The sequence below is a fragment of the Bufo bufo genome, chromosome 6 (assembly GCF_905171765.1).
Source record: "Bufo bufo chromosome 6, aBufBuf1.1, whole genome shotgun sequence".
In the NCBI taxonomy this organism is placed as follows: domain Eukaryota; kingdom Metazoa; phylum Chordata; class Amphibia; order Anura; family Bufonidae; genus Bufo; species Bufo bufo.
The window spans coordinates 248,207,563-248,231,322 of record NC_053394.1 but is presented as its reverse complement, the minus strand read 5'-3'; the positions used below and the strand labels follow the sequence as shown (position 1 = coordinate 248,231,322).

Here is a 23,760-nt window from a genome sequence, read left to right as displayed (position 1 = left end):
AGGCACCCTACCCTTGGGGAGGTTACTTTATTTACCCAGGGACCAATGGTTGATTATTATAGGGGCATTTGAGTCAGCAGCCCCGGGCCCGACATTTCTCTGGGGCCCAACGCCGCCCCAAATGCCCTCATTAAAGAATACATTTAGCAGAGATAAGTGATGCAGCATCCCCCTAAGCTGTGTGGCGGCGGCCATACATCTTCTATTCACAAGTGCAGGCCCGCTCTCCTCTGCAGCACCCTCCTCCTCCCTCTTGCCTTGCTGCTGTGTCCTCGCCAGAAGAGGAGGAGGACAGAGGAGCAGTGCGGCAAGGAGAAGGAGGGCTCCCTAGCTTTGACCAGCATACTGCAGGTACCATAATCTTATTCGTATAATCTGTACCCAGAGAGTTATATCTGAGTACAGATAATGTAGTAGATGTTCCCTGCAGTCCTATGTAACACCCCGCATATCACAATGATAACTCTCTGGGGACCGATAATGTAGTAGATGGCAACTGCAGTCCTATATAACACCCCACATAACACAATAATTCACTGTATTTTGTGGGATGTTACATAGGACTGCAGGAGACTCTGAGTACAAATACTGTAGTAGATGTCACTTGTATCCTATGTAACAAAAGATTTTGATTGCCCGATGATTGAGCGTTTGCTTATTCACCGAGCAAGTGGCGGCAGTATCACACTGCCAGATGATTGCTAAAGAGCTTTCATGCAAATGCTCATTAGAGATTATATGCCGAAAAATAGGGCTTAAAGTGTAACTGCCATTTCACTACCAAAAATAAAATTCCTAACATATGTGATACTGAAGGGAAGATATATATGAAGCTTTATTTTTAAGTTAATTTTACCTTTCTGATGTCTGTATTTAGCCCTTAGCAACACGATTTCTCTGTGCCTTTATTTCAGCATCTTCCTAAGATGGCCACTGCTGCACTTCCTGTGGTGATCTTTGCCCTGTCCTTGATGACATCCTGTATTTCCCTCACTTCCCATAAGCCCTTTCTCTCCTCACATGAATTAGCAGGATCAATCAAAATGCAGATAACCTCCCCCACTAACTCAAAGCAGTGTGTATCCTCTCACATACAGCTAACCAGAGAAAAGCCCTGCAAGTACATGAAATCAGTAAGCATTTGTTTTAGCCTCTTAATAGTCACCTGTCAGCTCTCTAGCTGCTCCCTCATTCTCCTCCACGCTGACAGGGAGTGGGCGGGGGCTGCTTTAGGTGCTCATATCTCTGGTTTGGTACCAGCTAGAGAATGTTTAAAAGCTGGCATTCCAAGCTTTCAGACAATACCAGAATGACAGCAATATGTTCAGTACATGGGAAGATATCACTGATAGAAATCAGGATGCTGTGAATGAACTTTAGCATCATTCTTGGTCTTGTTTGAAAGCTGACATTCCAGGCTTTCATACACGACCAGTTGCATGTTTCTAGCTGCTACCATTAAGGAGATATCACCATCTAAAGCAGCACTCCCCCTTCCACTTTCTGCAGAGCCCAGGCACTCAGGGCTGTGCTCCTCCTCCCAGTGCTCTCCCAGGCACTCAGGGCTGTGCTCCTCCTACCAGTGCTCTGCCCGTCTCTTGTTTATAATACAGAGGAGACGACTGCACATGACAACGCTGTGGAAAGAGGCTGCAGAATAGGAAAGTAGCACACATTTGTGGGTGTTATCAGGTAAAACTGAAAATGATTAAATTTTAAAGCACAAAAGCATTTATACAGCAGGGTGTACTATACCATTAGGGTATAAAAATGTTATATTTATTTACTGAATTATAAACTAAATACAATATGTGTGTAAATCCATACAAGAAGTGTTTCAAATAAAACAAGTACCTCCTAGAAGTGTGATTCTACAGCATATGCTGGGGACAAACATTAATGAACCGTAGGAGGTCCTTGACTGGAGTTTGGCTACAAGCCTAGTTATGAAAAAGTGCATCTTTAGAACTTGTTCCTTCAAGAAAAACGATTGAGCACTTATGCCTGTTTTTGTTTCTTTTATCCGTGTTCCTTTCTTCTTGAGATAAATGATCTCTCTCTGGGAAAGTGTGGAATACAGTATGGTAGTTTAGTAATAAAAGTGATTTCTAGGCTTATATTCTTTTTATTGTATAAGAAGAAGGCCTCATGGACAGCAGTATCATGGATTCAGAATGTAGCACCCAGACATTTTTTATAGCCCCATGCTCTGCCAACCAGGGCTAGATTGTAGTATGATGTGGGAATGTTATTAACAGTGATAGTTTGGGAGGATCATTTCATGAAAAAGTTATTGGTGGTAAATTAATTATTTTATTGTAAGTCTTAATTTTCACACATTGTATATATATTACAGTATAGTTACAAGATAACCACAAAACTGTTTAAGAAACATTGGCGGAAATTTATCAAATTTATATGGTAGAAAAATGTTTGCTATTGTGCTCCTAAATTTTCCATTTAACACTACACTTGCCACTTTTGAAAAGTATATAAAAGTAGGTGTTGTTTAATATGGTAATGAGGCCCAAGACAGGTTTATCATTCAGACTTTTTGAAAAAGTTGCAATGCACCAAATTTATCCAACACCATGCGGCTTTTGATAAATTTGGTGCGTTTTGCCAATTCTAAGGGATCTTAAAACTTACACCAAAATGTCACATAGTAAGTATAGGCAATAATCTCAAACAAATCTGAAAAACCTAAAACCAATTAACATGTCACTTTTTAAGGTACTGGGGGTATCTTGGAACTCCACCAGCAGCGGATATATGTTACTTAATGGCTCCACATTCCAGAAAGTAGTTTCTGAAGAAAGCCATAACTTGTCTTCAAGTTTGAGATCTCAGCTTGGTGTTCACATTACATCCCGGTAAGTCATATTGAGTACTAAAAAAGTACAGATTAAGGCATGAGGATTGTTTAGCATTACTGATCAAAATGTCCTAATTTAGTCACAAACTCTTCCAAAAAAATAGCATACACCTTTTAATTTTATGTTCTTGTCACTTAGTACATCTATATGAACAGTCTATAAAACATTTATGAAAGATATACACCATATCTTCATAAAATATTGGTGTATATGTACACTATCCATGATGTACACAAAATGCCTAGTGAGTTTTCTTGAATCCATTTAGAGATATAATTTTAAGATCCTGGGCTCTAATTTCCCCCATTTACCTATACTTTTATAACAGTGTTTCTGTGGGCCTCTAAGGTACCAATGCCCAGATTTTACTGCTGCATCTGCACCCCCTTCAAGTCAACATCTAAAGGCCCCTACATACATAAGTGTATTTTCAGATGAACCCTAGGAGAACAGCAGGTTTGGCCGACAGTAAAAAGTGTGTGGGGAGCTGCTGAATCTCCTTGATAGATGATGAGAAGGATCAGATGAAGTGAATATTTTTGTTCTCCTGGGAGATCCTGGAAACAGAAGTGTTTGGCAGTGGCCTTCTCCTCTCTTCCCACTAAATACACATATGTACATGTTCGGCTTGGTCGAATGTGTGTGGGTGAGTCAGGAGAGATACCTGTTAGCCAAATTATCCTTCAATGTGTATGGGTGCCCTTAATCAGTAAAATACTGAACTATACAGTAGATGTCAATTTATTGTGCCTAAAGGACATTATTTTCCTTTTATCCAGACAGCAATTGGAGCTCTTATTCTCCAAGCCTGGTTCTCCACAAATTCAAGGAGAGAGTGTTGACATGGTACTGGAACAACTGCAAGAGAAATTCCACCAAATAGAAATTATGAGCCAACCTCAGGACAGGCCTGCAGGAAACCAAACTTTGGTGAGTTAGTAATATGCAATTCATTTTAATTAACTCCATTATAAATGTGCAGTGCATAATAGCAAATTAGGGATGATCTGTATGTACACAAGAAAAGGTTGATTGTACCTCAAGAACACTATGATTACAATATGTAGTCTAGAGGAAGAGTAAAGAGGAGGAACAAGGGTTCACAGAGTAGCTTGGGCCCACCCTTTGTGCACTGAACAGCTTATTTGCATATGGATTTAAAGTACTTTTTCTCCAGAATGAAGCAACAGATCACCAAGTGAAAGGTAGCATTACATTCAACCGATCTAGTCCCACAATACTTTATACCTGGTTTAACAGTGAATTTCCTGGTGATAGACTCCCTTTACTTTTTTTTTTTAAAGGGAACCTGTCACCAGGATTTTGTGCATAGAGCTGGGGACATGGGCTGCTAGATGGCCGCTAGCACATCTGCAATACCCAGTCCCCACAGCTCTCTGCGCTTTAATTGTGTTAAAAAACCGTTTTGATCCATATACAAATGAACCTGATATGTGTCCTGTGTCCGGAGATGAGTCCAGCGGAAAGGAGCCCAGCACCGCCCCGCGTCCTCCGAATCTCCTCCTTGCTGGCTGACGTCACAGAGCTAGAGCGCCGAAATCTCACGATGCGTGAGCTAGCGCATGCGCAGTGTTGGCATCATGTTCATTCCCTGTGCTGGCATCAGCACAGGGAACGAACTACGCATGTGCTACCTCGCGCATCGCGAGATTTTGGCGCTCCAGCTCTGTGACGTCAGCCAGCAAGGAGGAGATTCGGAGGACGCGGGGCGGTGCTGGGCTCCTTTCCGCTGGACTCCTCTCCGGACACAGGACACATATCAGGTTCATTTGCATATGGATCAAAACGTTTTTTTAACATAATTAAAGCACACAGAGCTATGGGGACTGGGTATTGCAGATGTGCTAGCGGCCATCTAGCAGCCCATGTCCCCAGCTCTATGCACAAAATCCTGGTGACAGGTTCCCTTTAAGTATACTGGCTGGTATACAGTATTAGGGTATTGCATTATCTACAACTCTCAGTATATTCTCTCACCAACACAATCAATTCTAAAACGATAAAACAACTGCAAGAAAATTAAATGACCCCCTTAAGCAAACCATAGTCCATCAGTTTAATGGACTACATTCATACTTTTATGCACATACACAATGTCATGCACACAATGGCTTCTTCCCTAAATGAAATGTGTCTGGTTTAGGAAACTAATCTTCAAATAACCTCTTAGGACATTTCTATGAGCCTACATGACTGCAATTCATGTACGGTGCAGCTAGGCAAATATATGGGCAGCATGGCACCAATACCTTTTCAATCCCTAATAACTCTGCCGAGCATGTGTGTAGAGTTTGCTCTATACGTCCAGTTAACTTCATAAACATGCATGCTCAGTTTAGTCAAATACATGTAATATGTTTATTTCAGTGAGTGGAGGAGGTAAAACAATTGATTAGGCAAGTTATAAATTCAATGGCCTGGACATGCTGTTGTGACTAGGCCTGAATTTTGGCATATTTTGGGCCAAAATTTGGCAAAGTTTGGTACATCTAATTTTGGATTGTAAAACAAAACATGCAATACAACAGCTCTCTGCAAACCAAATAAAGTGCAAAAATGCATAATAATTGCTAGTGCTATACTTATAAATTAGAGATGCTTGGCAAATCATTTTGTACAAAATTATTTGAGCCCGTCTGCCGCACGTCAAGGCGATCTCTGTAAGACGGGTCCTAACCCTAAATACTACCCTTTATGTGCCATGACGGCTACCATACAATTCAGGGAGTGTAGGTCCCACATGCATGCTGGGCCTGCTTTAATTTCTGTCATCTATGGTGCCTTCCGCAATTTGCAGAACGGAACGGGCGGCCTTCAATATAATGCCTATTCTTGTCCGCAAAGCCGGACAAGAATAGGACATGTTATATTTTTTTAGCGGGGCCGTGGAACGGAGCAAGGGATGCAGACAGCACACGGAGTGCTGTCCGCATCTTTTGCGGCCCCATTGAAGTGAATGGGTCCGCATCCGAGCCACCAAAACGGCGGCTCGGATGCGGACCCAAACAACGGTCGTGTGCATGAGGCTTAAGAGATATAAAATGAGACAAGTGTCTAGCCATACACCACATTTATCATCTACTCTGAGCCCCTGTGATAAATTTGGCACACCTTTAGGCTACCTGCACACAGGTGTGGGTTTCAGGACAGAAAACCCATGCAGTTCTTCGTGCAGATTTCTCTGTTTCCACAACAAATGTATACCAAAAACTGTATGTTATTTGCAGTTTTTGGGATGGATTTTATGCAGATTTCCCGCAGATCTCATCCTTGCATTGAAAACTGGTAAAATCTGCACATAATATTGCACAAAGAATTGACATGCTGCAGATTTTAAAATCCACATGGCAGGTTGTTGAGGGAAGTGTTGGATTTAAATATATATGTATATATGCCCTTACATATATGCATATATATATTGGCCCTTTTGCATGGGCCAGTCCAGGTGGTAGGTGTATACATAGAGATGTATGTATGCCCCTTGTCAGCATACATCTCTATGTATATAATATATGTATAGGTGGGCTTATTGCTGCCCATTCAGACCCCCTGTTTTATATGTATATATATATATACTTATGGATGTGCCCCAAGCATCTATAAGTGTATATATACAGTTAAACTGTGCCCAGAAGTTCCCATGCCCCTGTGTGCCGCTCACCTCCGGCGCTGTAATTACAATGCCAGAGATGTGCGATATCTACACAGGCGGGAGGATCAAAGGATCTCCCTGCCTGGGAGCGCGGGCTGGTGCAGGGCAAGAAAACTGCGCTCGGGCAGATCGGGACCCCCCCTGAAGGAGAGCGCATCCGGTGCTCAGGACGGGACCCCTCGATACAAGAGAGCGCAGGCAGCGATGTGCTGCGCTCTGAAGAGATGACCGGCCACCCCCACAGAGAGGAGAGAGAGCGCAGGCAGCACTGAGCCCTGCACATACCTGACCCGGAGCAAGAGGCTGGCAGCGCTCAGAAGAGAGTTGGAGGGGGCTGAGTCCAGAGAAGTTGGGCCCAGAGCAGCCCAGAGGAGGAGAGCAGAAGGACGGAGCAGAAGTGGAGCAACTGACTAAATATCGCTTTCCCTGTCCTGCCTCCTCCTTAACCCCTGCTGCCCTGAAACCCTAATCCTTCCCTGCATTGCCCTGGGATCCCCTGCATTCTCACTGCCCCCTGCCATTAACCCCTTCAGTGCCCAGCAGCCCCCCTGTGGACCCTGTGATCCCAGCAGCATTGCTGCTGCCCTGCTACCCCAGTCCACAGTCAGCCTGCTGCCCTGCATCTACTCTGCAAGTCTCTGCAGAGCATTAACCCTTTCAGTGCTCTGTTCCCCTGCTCTGCATCATTCCCTGCAGAGCCCTGACCATTAACCCCTTCAATGCCTGATCCCTGCTACTGCTGCCCTGATAACCCCTGCCATACCAGATGTTAACCTGTGTACCTTGGCCTGCATGTATTTTCTCCTGCAGTGCCACAATTGTGTTTAACCCCTTGTATCCGGTAGGGACAGTAAGTCGCCAGGCGGGTGGGTTACCGATATTTGTGAGTATGTAAATATATTATGGTAATGTATAGATAGTGTGTGGGGTGGAATGGTAACTGTGTTAGTGTAGTTAGAACCGTATTAGTGTGTTGTTATAGTGTGTTTACTTATATTGCTGTGTGCTGCTATAAATATATGTATCTATTTCATTGATATAGATATATATAATTATAAGCAAATATTAGACTGTGACATATAGTTTGTTAATAAATACCTTTTATTTAAGCACAGTGTGTATTCTTTTGTAGTATAAGGCGCCGCAGCAATAGTCGCACGTAGTGTAGTTCAGTGGAGTGTATAGGTAACAGAGGTAGTTAAATAGGTTAACCTAGTTAGGTTAATTATATTATGATTTAGGCATAAATAGGCATCATCACTAGACGAATCACGCCTATTTATGAATATTAATTATTGAGATTTGCATAATTATCAATAATTAATATCCCCTTTAACCACCTCCGGACCGCCTAACGCAGGATCGCGTTCCGGAGGTGGCAGCCCTGCGCAGAGTCACGCATATATGCGTCATCTCGCGATGGCCGAGATTTCCTGTGAACGTGCGCACACAGGCGCGCGCGCTCACAGGAACGGAAGGTAAGAGAGTTGATCTCCAGCCTGCCAGCGGCGATCGTTCGCTGGCAGGCTGGAGATGTGTTTTTTTTAACCCCTAACAGGTATATTAGACGCTGTTTTGATAACAGCGTCTAATATACCTGCTACCTGGTCCTCTGGTGGTCCCCTTTGTTTGGATCGACCACCAGAGGACACAGGTAGCTCAGTAAAGTAGCACCAAGCACCACTACACTACACCCCCCCCCCCGTCACTTATTAACCCCTTATTAGCCCCTGATCACCCCTGATCACCCCATATAGACTCCCTGATCACCCCCCTGTCATTGATTACCCCCCTGTCATTGACCAACCCCCTGTAAAGCTCCATTCAGACGTCCGCATGATTTTTACGGATCCACTGATAGATGGATCGGATCCGCAAAACGCATCCGGACGTCTGAATGAAGCCTTACAGGGGCGTGATCAATGACTGTGGTGATCACCCCATATAGACTCCCTGATCACCCCCCTGTCATTGATTACCCCCCTGTAAAGCTCCATTCAGATGTCCGCATGATTTTTACGGATGCACTGATAGATGGATCCGATCCGCAAAACGCATCCGGACGTCTGAATGAAGCCTTACAGGGGCATGATCAATGACACTGGTGATCACCCCATATAGACTCCCTGATCACCCCCCTGTAAAGCTCCATTCAGATGTCCGCATGATTTTTACGGATGCACTGATAGATGGATCCGATCCGCAAAACGCATCCGGACGTCTGAATGAAGCCTTACAGGGGCATGATCAATGACTGTGGTGATCACCCCATATAGACTCCCTGATCACCCCCCTGTCATTGATCACCCCCCCTGTCATTGATCACCCCCCCTGTCATTGATCACCCCCCCTGTCATTGATCACCCCCCCTGTCATTGATCACCCCCCCTGTCATTGATCACCCCCTGTCATTGATCACCCCCTGTCATTGATAACCCCCCCTGTCATTGATCACCCCCCCTGTCATTGATCACCCCCCCTGTCATTGATCACTCCCCCTGTCATTGATCACTCCCCCTGTCATTGATCACCCCCCCTGTCATTGATCACCCCCCCTGTCATTGATCCCCCCCCCTGTAAGGCTCCATTCAGACATTTTTTTGGCCCAAGTTAGCGGAATAATTTTTTTTTTTTCTTACAAAGTCTCATATTCCACTAACAAAAATAAAATCTCACATGAACTCACCATACCCCTCACGGAATCCAAATGCGTAAAATTTTTTAGACATTTATATTCCAGACTTCTTCTCACGCTTTAGGGCCCCTAGAATGCCAGGGCAGTATAAATACCCCACATGTGACCCCATTTCGGAAAGAAGACACCCCCAGGTATTCCGTGAGGGGCATATTGAGTCCATGAAAGATTGAAATTTTTGTCCCAAGTTAGCGGAACGGGAGACTTTGTGAGAAAAAAATTAAAAATATCAATTTCCGCTAACTTGTGCCAAAAAAAAAAATTTTCTATGAACTCGCCATGCCCCTCATTGAATACCTTGGGGTGTCTTATTTCCAAAATGGGGTCACATGTGGGGTATTTATACTGCCCTGGCATTCTAGGGGCCCCAAAGCGTGAGAAGAAGTCTGGTATCCAAATGTCTAAAAATGCCCTCCTAAAAGGAATTTGGGCACCTTTGCGCATCTAGGCTGCAAAAAAGTGTCACACATCTGGTATCGCCGTACTCAGGAGAAGTTGGGGAATGTGTTTTGGGGTGTCATTTTACATATACCCATGCTGGGTGAGAGAAATATCTTGGTCAAATGCCAACTTTGTATAAAAAAAATGGGAAAAGTTGTCTTTTGCCAAGATATTTCTCTCACCCAGCATGGGTATATGTAAAATGACACCCCAAAACACATTCCCCAACTTCTCCCGAGTATGGAGATACCACATGTGTGACACTTTTTTGCAGCCTAGGTGGGCAAAGGGGCCCATATTCCAAAGAGCACCTTTCGGATTTCACAGGTCATTTACCTACTTACCACACATTAGGGCCCCTGGAAAATGCCAGGGCAGTATAACTACCCCACAAGTGACCCCATTTTGTAAAGAAGACACCCCAAGGTATTCCGTGAGGGGCATGGCGAGTTCCTAGAATTTTTTATTTTTTGTCACAAGTTAGTGGAAAATGATGATTTTATTTATTTTTTTTTTTTTCATACAAAGTCTCATATTCCACTAACTTGTGACAAAAAATAAAAACTTCCATGAACTCACTATGCCCATCAGCGAATACCTTGGGGTCTCTTCTTTCCAAAATGGGGTCAGTTGTGGGGTAGTTATACTGCCCTGGCATTCTAGGGGCCCAAATGTGTGGTAAGGAGTTTGAAATCAAATTCTGTAAAAAATGACCTGTGAAATCCGAAAGGTGCTCTTTGGAATATGGGCCCCTTTGCCCACCTAGGCTGCAAAAAAGTGTCACACATCTGGTATCGCCGTACTCAGGAGAAGTTGGGGAATGTGTTTTGGGGTGTCATTTTACATATACCCATGCTGGGTGAGAGAAATATCTTGGCAAAAGACAACTTTTCCCATTTTTTTATACAAAGTTGGCATTTGACCAAGATATTTATCTCACCCAGCATGGGTATATGTAAAATGACACCCCAAAACACATTCCCCACCTTCTCCTGAGTACGGCAATACCAGATGTGTGACACTTTTTTGCAGCCTAGGCGGGCAAAGGGGCCCATATTCCAAAGAGCACCTTTCGGATTTCACAGGTCATTTTTTACAGAATTTGATTTCAAACTCCTTACCACACATTTGGGCCCCTAGAATGCCAGGGCAGTATAACTACCCCACAAGTGACCCCATTTTGGAAAGAAGAGACCCCAAGGTATTCGCTGATGGGCATAGTGAGTTCATGGAAGTTTTTATTTTTTGTCACAAGTTAGTGGAATATGAGACTTTGTATGAAAAAAAAAAAAAAAAAAAAAATCATCATTTTCCACTAACTTGTGAAAAAAAATAAAAAATTCTAGGAACTTGCCATGCCCCTCACGGAATACCTTGGGGTGTCTTCTTTCCAAAATGGGGTCACTTGTGGGGTAGTTATACTGCCCTGGCATTCTAGGGGCCCAAATGTGTGGTAAGGAGTTTGAAATCAAATTCTGTAAAAAATGACCTGTGAAATCCGAAAGGTGCTCTTTGGAATATGGGCCCCTTTGCCCACCTAGGCTGCAAAAAAGTGTCACACATCTGGTATCGCCGTACTCAGGAGAAGTTGGGGAATGTGTTTTGGGGTGTCATTTTACATATACCCATGCTGGGTGAGAGAAATATCTTGGCAAAAGACAACTTTTCCCATTTTTTTATACAAAGTTGGCATTTGACCAAGATATTTATCTCACCCAGCATGGGTATATGTAAAATGACACCCCAAAACACATTCCCCACCTTCTCCTGAGTACGGCAATACCAGATGTGTGACACTTTTTTGCAGCCTAGGCGGGCAAAGGGGCCCATATTCCAAAGAGCACCTTTCGGATTTCACAGGTCATTTTTTACAGAATTTGATTTCAAACTCCTTACCACACATTTGGGCCCCTAGAATGCCAGGGCAGTATAACTACCCCACAAGTGACCCCATTTTGGAAAGAAGAGACCCCAAGGTATTCGCTGATGGGCATAGTGAGTTCATGGAAGTTTTTATTTTTTGTCACAAGTTAGTGGAATATGAGACTTTGTATGAAAAAAAAAAAAAAAAAAAAAAATCATCATTTTCCACTAACTTGTGAAAAAAAATAAAAAATTCTAGGAACTTGCCATGCCCCTCACGGAATACCTTGGGGTGTCTTCTTTCCAAAATGGGGTCACTTGTGGGGTAGTTATACTGCCCTGGCATTCTAGGGGCCCAAATGTGTGGTAAGGAGTTTGAAATCAAATTCTGTAAAAAATGACCTGTGAAATCCGAAAGGTGCTCTTTGGAATATGGGCCCCTTTGCCCACCTAGGCTGCAAAAAAGTGTCACACATCTGGTATCTCCGTACTCAGGAGAAGGTGGGGAATGTGTTTTGGCGTGTCATTTTACATATACCCATGCTGGGTGAGAGAAATATCTTGGCAAAAGACAACTTTTCCCATTTTTTTATACAAAGTTGGCATTTGACCAAGATATTTATCTCACCCAGCATGGGTATATGTAAAAAGACACCCCAAAACACATTCCCCACCTTCTCCTGAGTACGGAGATACCAGATGTGTGACACTTTTTTGCAGCCTAGGTGGGCAAAGGGGCCCATATTCCAAAGAGCACCTTTCGGATTTCACAGGTCATTTTTTACAGAATTTGATTTCAAACTCCTTACCACACATTTGGGCCCCTAGAATGCCAGGGCAGTATAACTACCCCACAAGTGACCCCATTTTGGAAAGAAGAGACCCCAAGGTATTTCGTGATGGGCATAGTGAGTTCATAGAAGTTTTTATTTTTTGTCACAAGTTAGTGGAATATGAGACTTTGTAAGAAAAAAAAATAAAAAATAAAAAATCATCATTTTCCGCTAACTTGTGACAAAAAATAAAAAGTTCTATGAACTCACTATGCCCATCAGCGAATACCTTAGGGTGTGTACTTTCCGAAATGGGGTCATTTGTGGGGTGTTTGTACTGTCTGGGCATTGTAGAACCTCAGGAAACATGACAGGTGCTCAGAAAGTCAGAGCTGCTTCAAAAAGCGGAAATTCATATTTTTGTACCATAGTTTGTAAACGCTATAACTTTTACCCAAACCATTTTTTTTTTACCCAAACATTTTTTTTTTATCAAAGACATGTAGAACTATAAATTTAGAGCAAAATTTCTATATGGATCTCGTTTTTTTTGCAAAATTTTACAACTGAAAGTGAAAAATGTCATTTTTTTTGCAAAAAAAATCGTTAAATTTCGATTAATAACAAAAAAAAGTAAAAATGTCAGCAGCAATGAAATACCACCAAATGAAAGCTCTATTAGTGAGAAGAAAAGGAGGTAAAATTCATTTGGGTGGTAAGTTGCATGACCGAGCAATAAACGGTGAAAGTAGTGTAGGTCAGAAGTGTAAAAAGTGGCCTGGTCTTTCAGGGTGTTTAAGCACTGGGGGCTGAAGTGGTTAACACAGGTCAACTACCACACTGAAAAAAAAAAAAAAAAGTGTACATCAGATTTGTCTCATCTTATACACTTTGCTGGTACTGTATTATGCTACGGTTTTTACGCACAAGAAAACGTGAAAAAAACGTACATAATCCACAACATGTGAAGGTAGCCTTGCACTGCCTGGTCTACGTTGCCTACATTTTAGGCAAGATTAATAAATCTGTTCTACCTGTCTAATTCTCACTTGCCATCAAGGGATCATTAGGCAGACACCACTGAATTGCTATTGTCTGCATATCCTGCTGGAACTTGATGGTGCTATATCAGAGGTGATTAATAAACCAGATATGCACAGTCCCCAGATATCTTTGTGCATTACAGCTGTTCTAACTTTCTGTAAGCTTAAGCAAATTATATTCTTGGGAATGCAGTGTTCACATTTAGTGAAGTCATTAATAACCTGCATTGAGCCTCATTAGAAATGACTGATGAGATTTTTAATATGTATGCTTGAGAATAAATATGTTTTAAATCTCTGCGGCTTGACATGACACAATCTGTAAATTACATTAAGTAAAAATTACAAACTTGCTAACAATTGTAAAAGATATTAATAAAATATGGTGCATGAGGATTTCAGGTTTGACTTTACAATTAGGATAAAAATTGAAAATGTAATCTTTTGCCTATTGGAAACAGAGGGATAAATTATAATTTGACATTCAAGCAGTCTATTTAGCAAAAATGTTTCATTTTTATTTTGTACCCTATTTTAGAACCGGAATAAAATAGAAATGTGCATTGTGGAAAGTTATAATCAGGGATGTAGATGGGGCATGTCTCCCAGGTACCTACAGCATATGCCCTGGGTATTTAGATACATGGGTGGAGCAGCAACGTTATTTGCTTCTTGTCAGTCTTCATGCTAGCACTGATTTTCTATATAGGTTGCAGCAAAACCAGCCAAAGGTGTATTGCCAGTGAAAATATTTCTGACGTATCAAGTGTATTCTATAAATACCTAATAGGTCCCGGTTCCACCTCAAATACTCCAACCTGTTGGGAAAATGGGGATTCCCTTCTTCTCCATTCAGACTCCAGAAAAGAGTAGAGCATACATTTGGTTCTTTCCAATGTCGCTGCCAAGTGGATAATTATACTTCTAAATTACAATAAAAAATTTCCTCACTCACGTGTTGCCACCTCTCCACCTCATCTAGTCTTGGGTTCCAAGTGATAGCCACAAGGCATCATCCTGCTCCTGTACTATATGGGCATCATGGTTTTTTACTATGGCTAAATGGAGACTTATGAACTTTTTTGTTTTTTGACCCCTTCTAGTCGAATTTTGCACTTCATTTGACTACTTCATTTGTTTCTTTGCACTGGACTTGAGCAAATTTATTCTAAGCTAATCAGATTTGTTATGAATTTCACAAAAATTTGTCCGCAAAACGAATCTGAAGTTTTGTGAGCGCCATATTACTGTGAATATTGGCAGGGAAAACCATGAGGAAGAAGATGGAGGATCATATGACTGGGAGGAAATAGGGGGACGGCTTTGTCTCATTGGCTTAGAGGCTGACAGACAGCCTGGCTCAACCGATCAGCGGTAAAATTGGGGAATGTCCTTTAGCTGAGAACGGCCTTCTGTGTTCAACTTCTGACCTGGAAGGGTATCATGTGGCACTGTATGACAAAAAACTATTACGGACACAAGCCACTAATGTAGTGTGAAAGGTAAACTATAAACAGAGCATAGAGAGAGAATAAGCTGTAAATGGGTAGATTTTAGGGAATTTAATCAGGGAAAGCATTGAGGGAGTGAGGGGCAGCTAGTTCTGCATTACAGAACCCTCTAAGAAAATCATTTTTCCTGTATATTAACAGACTTTTTTTTTTTACCTCAGTTCACAGGCTTTATTGCTAGCAGCACCCCAATAGCATTCTGTTACAAACCCTGAACAATTGTGCTTTTTTTCCCTTCTAAACACAAAGTCATCCACCAGTGTACAACGCTTTTCTCAAAATGAATGAGGCATGAGTCCATAAGGATTTGCACACTCTTCTGGCTAATGCTGATGAGTAGATCCACTGTTGCTGACCGTGCACCATCATGCCACTGCTGCTGTCTGCCTGCCTTCGATAATGTTCCATACCATAATGGCTGCTACTGCCGCCATCATGCCACTACCTGCCTACCATCATGTTTCATACTGTATAGCTGCTTCTGCTGCCATCATGCCACTGTCTGCGTGCCTACCACCATGTTTAATACTGTACGACTGCTGCTGCAGCATAACAAATATGATGGTGCAGTGGGTTTTTAAACAGGCTGCTTATTAACACTGTCAAGCATGCATTTACCTGTAGCTATACAGTATCTCACAAAAAAGTGAGTACACCCCTCACTGTTTTGTAAAGCTACTGGGCCAGATTTATCATTACACTTACATCTTACTCCACTTTTACATATGTCCAAAGTCACTTTTGGCTAAGTCATATTTGTTAATGGTCCTTTAATACTGTGATAAATGTGGTTTGACGGTAGCAGTTTATCATTCAGTAAGTGGCTTTACAAAAGTCGCACGTCTTTACGAAAAAGTCGCATGTTCTATTAAAAAGTTGCATAAGATAAGCATGGTCTTCACTGGAATGAAATTGCACAATTTTTATTAATTTGAGAGTTTATTTTCGACAGCATAAGTAGAAATTTCTGTTTGCAATAATTTTTGCTTCTGTTAATGCCTTTCATCATTATCCTTCTATTAACATATTCTAAGGGTTTGGAGAGACATTGCAGAGGTTTCATTGTCAGATGGTTGACCTCAATATCTCACAAGAAGGTCATCCGTTTCTGGGTAATTGAAGGTTAGGCAGTGACTTTCAAGGCTGGTAAAGCATTAAGTCCAAAGAGATAGCCGCTTCTAGGACAAGCTAAAATCCAGCAATTGTTGAATCCCATCCATCGCTTGACATTTACAGCTGGTAAATTGGCTCCTGAATATAATGTACTGAGGGACTTCAGATAATTTTCTGCCTTTTCCTAATGGCCATGTGAAATGAAGAACTGACCGTCTGCCTATAATGACTTCCGTATGTCTGGATGCATCTCATTATGAACTGCTTTAGATCATTCTCTTAACATGTAAATGCTTAATTAGAAACACGTGACTTGACTTCATCAAATGAGCTGTAAATGTGATAAATTATTTTGATATGAATCCATATTCTGCCTTAGGCACTCCATGTTGACATAACACCTCTCCTCCCTCAACTCTATACACTCCATTGTAATTGATCTAACCTCCATGATGCTTTAAATCTTATATTTCTAATTGAACTATACATGTTCACACCACGTTTTTGCCCTTATATTGTCCTATGTTTAACATATAAGTTGGGAAAAAAAGGATGCAGAAGGATTTATTCTTCCAGCATCAAAACATGTATTGTTTCAGTGCACACAGGGGTCTTTTTTGGGTCGAAACATTGCATGTTTTATGCTTGAGTAAGTCCTTATTCACACAGTCAGTGTTTGGTCACAGATTTCCATCAGTAATTCTGAGCCAAAACCAGATGTGGGTTTAAACTCAGAACAAGTGCAGGTCTTTCCCTTATACCTTATTTCTGTATACAGCACTTGGTCCTTAAAATCTTGAAAGCTGCAGCCCTTTAAGGGGTGATGATCTGGATTGAACCTTTTTTAGATATGTTTAATATGACTTACTAAAGACTTCAAGATTTTAAGGACAAAGTGCTGTATACATCTTTGGGAATTATCAAGCTCCACAGCCAAGGTGCTTTAGAATTATGGACACTGTCTGTGGAATGTGGTGTGAACAGAATCAAACGACAAGACCAGTGAGTTGGACTGAGTATCCAAATCTTGTTGTATATGTGACTTATCTCTATGTAGCTTCTACTCCTGTATTTGGCTCACAATCACTGATGGAAATCACTGACCAAAACACTGACATGTGAATTAGGCCTAATAAAGGTTCTGGATTATTCTACACCCAGGTAGATGCTGTCACTGCTTCTTCTTGTATAGGCATACAGTGGCATACATCCTCTATAGAGATGGAGTGCCTCTGTATGCGATAGTGCTGTAGGCTGTGCTTTTCTGTATAGGTAAAAAAAGGTATACCGGCATATACCAGTATGATGGATGTGAATTCAGTCTTTGCAAAAGTACAGAATTGCTTTTCAGTTAGGACTACCCTAAGGCCAACTAGATACCTGTCAGCCGACAGTTATGTCTCCCAAGTCCTCCTGATCCTTCCATACATATGCATGTTTGCCAAGCATGCAAAGGTTCTGAACAGACACCTTTTGGCAGAAGCTTATTTCTACAAGAACAAAAAGATCTGAAAGTGGATGGGTGGGTGGGGGTTAGTTCGGAGGCTCCTAAACTCATTAGACGGTTGGCCAAAATAGGTGGGTTCAGCCAACATTTATCTAACATGTGTGGGTAGCTTTACATTAGCAATATCTAAACTTGACCTAACTCTATAAAAGCAATCTTATATTTTCAAGAAGGACTGAATTTGAAATCAGATTTTCACTTAGAATTTAGAAATTTGAGCACAGGAACAGTAGTGGTATCAGTATGTGGAGTTTTATTCTTATGTGGCATAGATAATAGTCAGCTATGATGTCGAGAAGATAGTGTCAGTTTAAAAAAAAACATTTCTATTAGTTGTAATAAAACACTTACTTGACGTGCTCAGTTTTTGTGGTAGAGTTACATCTCTAAATCTCTACATTTTGGTTTTAGCTTAAAAGATACCTCAAGGCCTCAAAGAAAAAAATCAATAAACTGGCTTTTTCCAAGGTAGCAACAGTTCAATACTTTAGGAATGTTGTTAATGCATTAAGATCTGCTAAGAAGAATGACGTGCTACTGCTCTTGAAAACGGCTTCCTCTGATCTAGTGTAAGTCAATTTATGCTATTAATGTTACTATACCTGCTTTCTGGTTTTGTGTCAACTGTGGCCCATATTTACTAATCCTGTAGATGGTTGTCTGGGCATGCACCAGATTTATCACAGTGGTTTAGGCTGAATGGTAAATGTGGTGCAAGGTTAGACACTTTTGTCCAACTATTGGTTGAAGCACAATTTTATGCCAGAATTGAGGTGTGATTTTGGGGCAAAACATTGCATATTTGGCCACACCCCTTGCCTTTTAAGTCCCACCCCATTCTTTTTGGGCAAGTCAGAAAAAGTTGTAGACCCTAGTTGCACCAAATTGCATCAATTTTTGGCAGCTTCTAGACAGATTCTAGGTGCAAGCACATAAGTAAATCTGAACCTTTGTACTCAATCCCTCACCATTTTGAAGCTGATCTAGTATTTCACCTAGCTATCTACAGTTGTACAGCTGTTGTTCTATGTATGACAGCAAGCAGAGATGTTAAAAACTACTAGCAATCGATACAAAAAAAGTATGCGGGATGATTGTTTGATTTGTCATCATACAATGAATTTGCTGATTGCTGACATTTATTATTTTTCAGGCCTTTCTTCATCGATGCAGCAATAGCAGCCCAATCTCCCGCCACGTTAGCAGCTCTTTCAGAATTTTTAGATTTTTCTAAAAAGAAACAAGTTCAGTTACAAGAAAAGTTTCTGTATTCTGCAGCCTTTACACCACACCCTACAGCCGACCTTCTTAATCTTGTGCTGGTAAGGGTCTATCCAGTCAAGACCAGTGTTTTTTACGTTACCTATTTTTATACCTTTTAACAAAAACACATTTATAAGAAATGACATAGTGGCATAAATTATCCAATTGACTTAAATCAGAGAGGAGAATCTATCCCAATTTTCATAGTTCTCATCCTTTCCATTATGAGATTTTTGAAAGTGCAATTAAACTGTATTACATTACTGTCAACTGCACACTAGATGGTAAAAGGCAAGGTTGAGCATATCATAGATGCAGACCATTTGTCTGCTGTGGGGCTCTTCCCTGGTTGGTCTCATCTCCTTTGATGAAATAGCTTGAGGGGGTACAAAGGTAACACTTGTAACCGCTCCTTGGTGCCTGAAGTAACCCAAAGGCCCTTCATCTACATGTTACTCCAGGATATAAAAAGCACATGTTGATTTGGAGCCCTGTAAGTTATGACCCCAATGTGCGGAATGCGGCCAAGCCACACCCATCAAACCAGTTTTGCAGTTAAATCATGCGACCAATAGCTGCCATGGGTGGACATGGCTTGGCCACATGCAGGATCATAACATTAGAGAAATGTATGTATCAATGAATCAGTAACAAGGCAAATAGCAAAAATGAATGCATAATTAGATTCGTTTTTTTCTCTTAAATGGATCTGAACAAGTCTGTATCCACCTTTGCAACTTTAGCTATATACACTGCGTGCAGAATTATTAGGCAAATGAGTATTTTGACCACATCATCCTCTTTATGCATGTTGTCTTACTCCAAGCTGTATAGGCTCGAAAGCCTACTACCAATTAAGCATATTAGGTGATGTGCATCTCTGTAATGAGAAGGGGTGTGGTCTAATGACATCAACACCCTATATTAGGTGTGCATAATTATTAGGCAACTTCCTTTCCTTTGGCAAATCGGGTCAAAAGAAGGACTTGACAGGCTCAGAAAAGTCAAAAATAGTGAGATATCTTGCAGAGGGATGCAGCACTCTTAAAATTGCAAAGCTTCTGAAGCATGATCATCGAACAATCAAGCGTTTCATTCAAAATAGTCAACAGGGTCGCAAGAAGCGTGTGGAAAAACCAAGGCGCAAAATAACTGCCCATGAACTGAGAAAAGTCAAGCGTGCAGCTGCCAAGCTGCCACTTACCACCAGTTTGGCCATATTTCAGATCTGCAACATCACTCAAGTGCCCAAAAGCACAAGGTGTGCAATACTCAGAGACATGGCCAAGGTAAGAAAGGCTGAAAGACGACCACCACTGAACAAGACACACAAGCTGAAACGTCAAGACTGGGCCAAGAAATATCTCAAGACTGATTTTTCTAAGGTTTAATGGACTGATGAAATGAGAGTGAGTCTTGATGGGCCAGATGGATGGGCCCGTGGCTGGATTGGTAAAGGGCAGAGAGCTCCAGTCCGACTCAGACGCCAGCAAGGTGGAGGTGGAGTACTGGTTTGGGCTGGTATCATCAAAGATGAGCTTGTGGGGCCTTTTCGGGTTGAGGATGGAGTCAAGCTCAACTCCCAGTCCTACTGCCAGTTTCTGGAAGACACCTTCTTCAAGCAGTGGTACAGGAAGAAGTCTGCATCCTTCAAGAAAAACATGATTTTCATGCAGGACAATGCTCCATCACACGCGTCCAAGTACTCCACAGCGTGGCTGGCAAGAAAGGGTATAAAAGAAGAAAATCTAATGACATGGCCTCCTTGTTCACCTGATCTGAACCCCATTGAGAACCTGTGGTCCATCATCAAATGTGAGATTTACAAGGAGGGAAAACAGTACACCTCTCTGAACAGTGTCTGGGAGGCTGTGGTTGCTGCTGCACGCAATGTTGATGGTGAACAGATCAAAACACTGACAGAATCCATGGATGGCAGGCTTTTGAGTGTCCTTGCAAAGAAAGGTGGCTATATTGGTCACTGATTTGTTTTTGTTTTGTTTTTGAATGTCAGAAATGTATATTTGTGAATGTTGAGATGTTATATTGGTTTCACTGGTAAAAATAAATAATTGAAATGGGTATATATTTGTTTTTTGTTAAGTTGCCTAATAATTATGCACAGTAATAGTCACCTGCACACACAGATATCCCCCTAAAATAGCTAAAACAAAAAACAAACTAAAAACTACTTCCAAAAATATTCAGCTTTGATATTAATGAGTTTTTTGGGTTCATTGAGAACATGGTTGTTGTTCAATAATAAAATTAATCCTCAAAAATACAACTTGCCTAATAATTCTGCACTCCCTGTATTGTCTCATTTATTGTACTTCAAATGGAAAATAAAGCAACTTTGCAAACAGTCTTGATTACAAATTGCACAAGACCATCGTTTTTGGCCACGTCCAATTTTCATTGTTTGCAGATTGCTTGCAGACTCATTCATTTCTATGGGTCCCCAAAGGTGGTGTCACCTGTGTTGTGCCCACATCCACGTGGCCGTTCCACAAGTTATAGAACGCGTCCTATTGTCCGTTTTGAGGACAAGAATAGCCAGTTCTAAAAGAAAAATGTGGCATGCACACGGCCAGTATCCGTACTTTGCGGTTCCGCAAATGGATATGGTTGTTTGCATGAGGACTTATTTTGCAAAAACCCTGTAAAATCTGATCTTGCAGCCATAATCTCTTTTATTTGTCCTCTGTTTCTTCCATTAGGCACCAATAGAGATCAGAACTTATAGAGTCTGTTTGTTGTCTTTCAGGAGCTGCAGACACAAAATGCTAGAAAATTTTATCAAGTCAAAATTGCTTTTATTTTCATTTTTGATGCATTATGACAATAAAAAAAAGTTGTTAAAGTGTACGTAGACTTTACAGATTGTTATTGTCTATGAGTTATAGAATAGGGTGCTGAGAGTACGTTTATTATGACTTTAACTAATGCATTGTTACATTCATTTGTCAGGAAAAACTTAAAGGGAAGATTTCTGATCCTACTATAATGGAGACTGGAATCATTATAACTGGAGCGGTTGTTGGCAGATTGTGTAGGATGGATCTTTGTGAAGACAAGGTCGTACTGTGTATTTATTAATCTCAGTATGTGTGGACTATTTGCTTAGAAACCATTACATTGACTGATTACCTTCTAGTGTATATAGAGAATAGGGCCATGGTCCTGCATAATCATCTCTTCTGCCCTGTCTATCAAGGAGAGGGAGGGTCAGGCAGAGGAAGCGCAAGGGTGCACAAAGTGGCTCGGGACTGCTCGTAGTGCACTTAAAGGCTCATTTTCATGTTTAACAGTACTTTTTCTTCAGAATGAAGCAATGGATCTCTGAAAGGCATTGTTACATTCAGCTGAGCTACACTACAAGGCGTTGTGCCCGATTTATCGGTGAATTTCCTGCTACTAATACAGTTGTCCCCATAATACATCAGCAGCACAAATCTCAAGCTTATACTAATAGCTTGTTACAGTTTATCAGTATAAGCTAGATGTATTAGCCTATATTGCTAGCTGTTTAGTTCATTAGCCTTTGTCACTCTTTGCTGTGAGAGTTTATTATTAGGCTACTTTCACACTAGCGTTCGGGTTTCCGCTCGTGCGTTCCGTTTGAAGGGGCTCACGAGCGGCCCCGAACGCATCCGTCTGGCCCCAATGCATTCTCAGTGGAGGCGGATCCACTGAGAATGCATCCGTCTGCCAGCGCTCAGCCTCCGCTCCGCTCAGTGAGCGGACACCTGAACGCTGCTTGCAGCGTTCGGGTGTCCGCCTGGCCGTGCGGAGGCGAGCGGATCCGTCCAGACTTATAATTGAAGTCAATGGGGACGGATCCGCTTGAAGATGACACCATATGGCTCAATCTTCAAGCGGATCCGTTCCCCATTGACTTTCAATGTAAAGTCTGAACGGATCCGCTCAGGCTACTTTCAGACTTAGAAAATTTTCTAAGTAATAATGCAGACGGATCCGTTCTGAACGGATGCAAACGTCTGCATTATCGGAGCGGATCCGTCTGATGAAACATCAGACGGATCCGCTCCGAACGCTAGTGTGAAAGTAGCCTTAGGTGTAATTCAACCCTCAGATGCAAAAAAGAATGTTCCTATTGACTTACAGCAAGCAGAGATTTTAAAAATAACCAAAAATTGGAACACAAAGTATAGCTGCAGAATTTTTTATTTTACAATACAGAAAGGGGTTGTCCACGTTAAAATAAAAATGGGTAAATCTCAGTGAAGGGTTTAAAGTACTAAAACAAATTACAGTTGCTATTTCAAAACCCCTCTACTCAATTGTTGTCACTCAGATCCTCTCAGCCGGGCTTCGTTGGCTGCAGCAGTGACCTGCCCATGTACTGCATGTGACTGCCGCAGCGAATCAAATACCACTGAGGCCAGTGATTGGCTGCAGAGGTCACATGCAGTTTATGGGCATGTCATCACTGCAGCCAAGAAGGTGACATCATGGTTGTAGTAGTGGGAAGGTTTATAGTGGCAGCACTGGAACTGAGGGAGTTTAAACCTATATGTATAACTTGTTTTAGTATTTTAACCCCAATCTCTGTGATTTAGCAATTTTTTTTTTAACAGACAACCTCTTTAAGCTTTACTAATACATGGCTGGAAATCGCCTGTAAAGGTTTTTTAAGAAGTACAAAATAATTGGCATGTCTTCAGGATAGGTCATCCCTCTTTAATATCTGATCTGTTGGGGTTCGACTCCTGGCATTTCTGTCGATCAACCATTTGAAGAGCCTTGGTGCTGCAGTGAGTGCTGCGCCCACCTCCCAGCATACAAAGCACACTGCTGTACCTTGTATAGTGGCTGTGCTTGGTATTGCAGCCCAGCCCATTACTTGAATTGGACTGAGCTGCATAGAGGCCATGTGACCAATGAATGTGACAATACTGGCCTAGGAAGAGGCTGCGTCACTCACTAGAGCATTGTGTCCTCTCCAAACAATTGATAGGCAGGGTGGTGGGACATATCC

At 41.7% G+C, this 23,760-nt stretch overlaps 1 protein-coding gene across 1 annotated transcript in view; it reads left to right on the top strand.

The window, feature by feature from the left end:
* LOC121003681 (microsomal triglyceride transfer protein-like) overlaps positions 1–23,760 on the top strand; it is an 86,352-nt gene that overhangs the window by 33,563 nt on the left and 29,029 nt on the right. Inside the window, exons 6-10 of the mRNA XM_040435549.1 lie at positions 2,734–2,873; positions 3,656–3,806; positions 17,907–18,064; positions 18,649–18,817; positions 21,729–21,836. Coding sequence (XP_040291483.1) covers positions 2,734–2,873; positions 3,656–3,806; positions 17,907–18,064; positions 18,649–18,817; positions 21,729–21,836 — 726 coding nt within the window. The remainder of the gene's footprint in view (positions 1–2,733; positions 2,874–3,655; positions 3,807–17,906; positions 18,065–18,648; positions 18,818–21,728; positions 21,837–23,760) is intronic.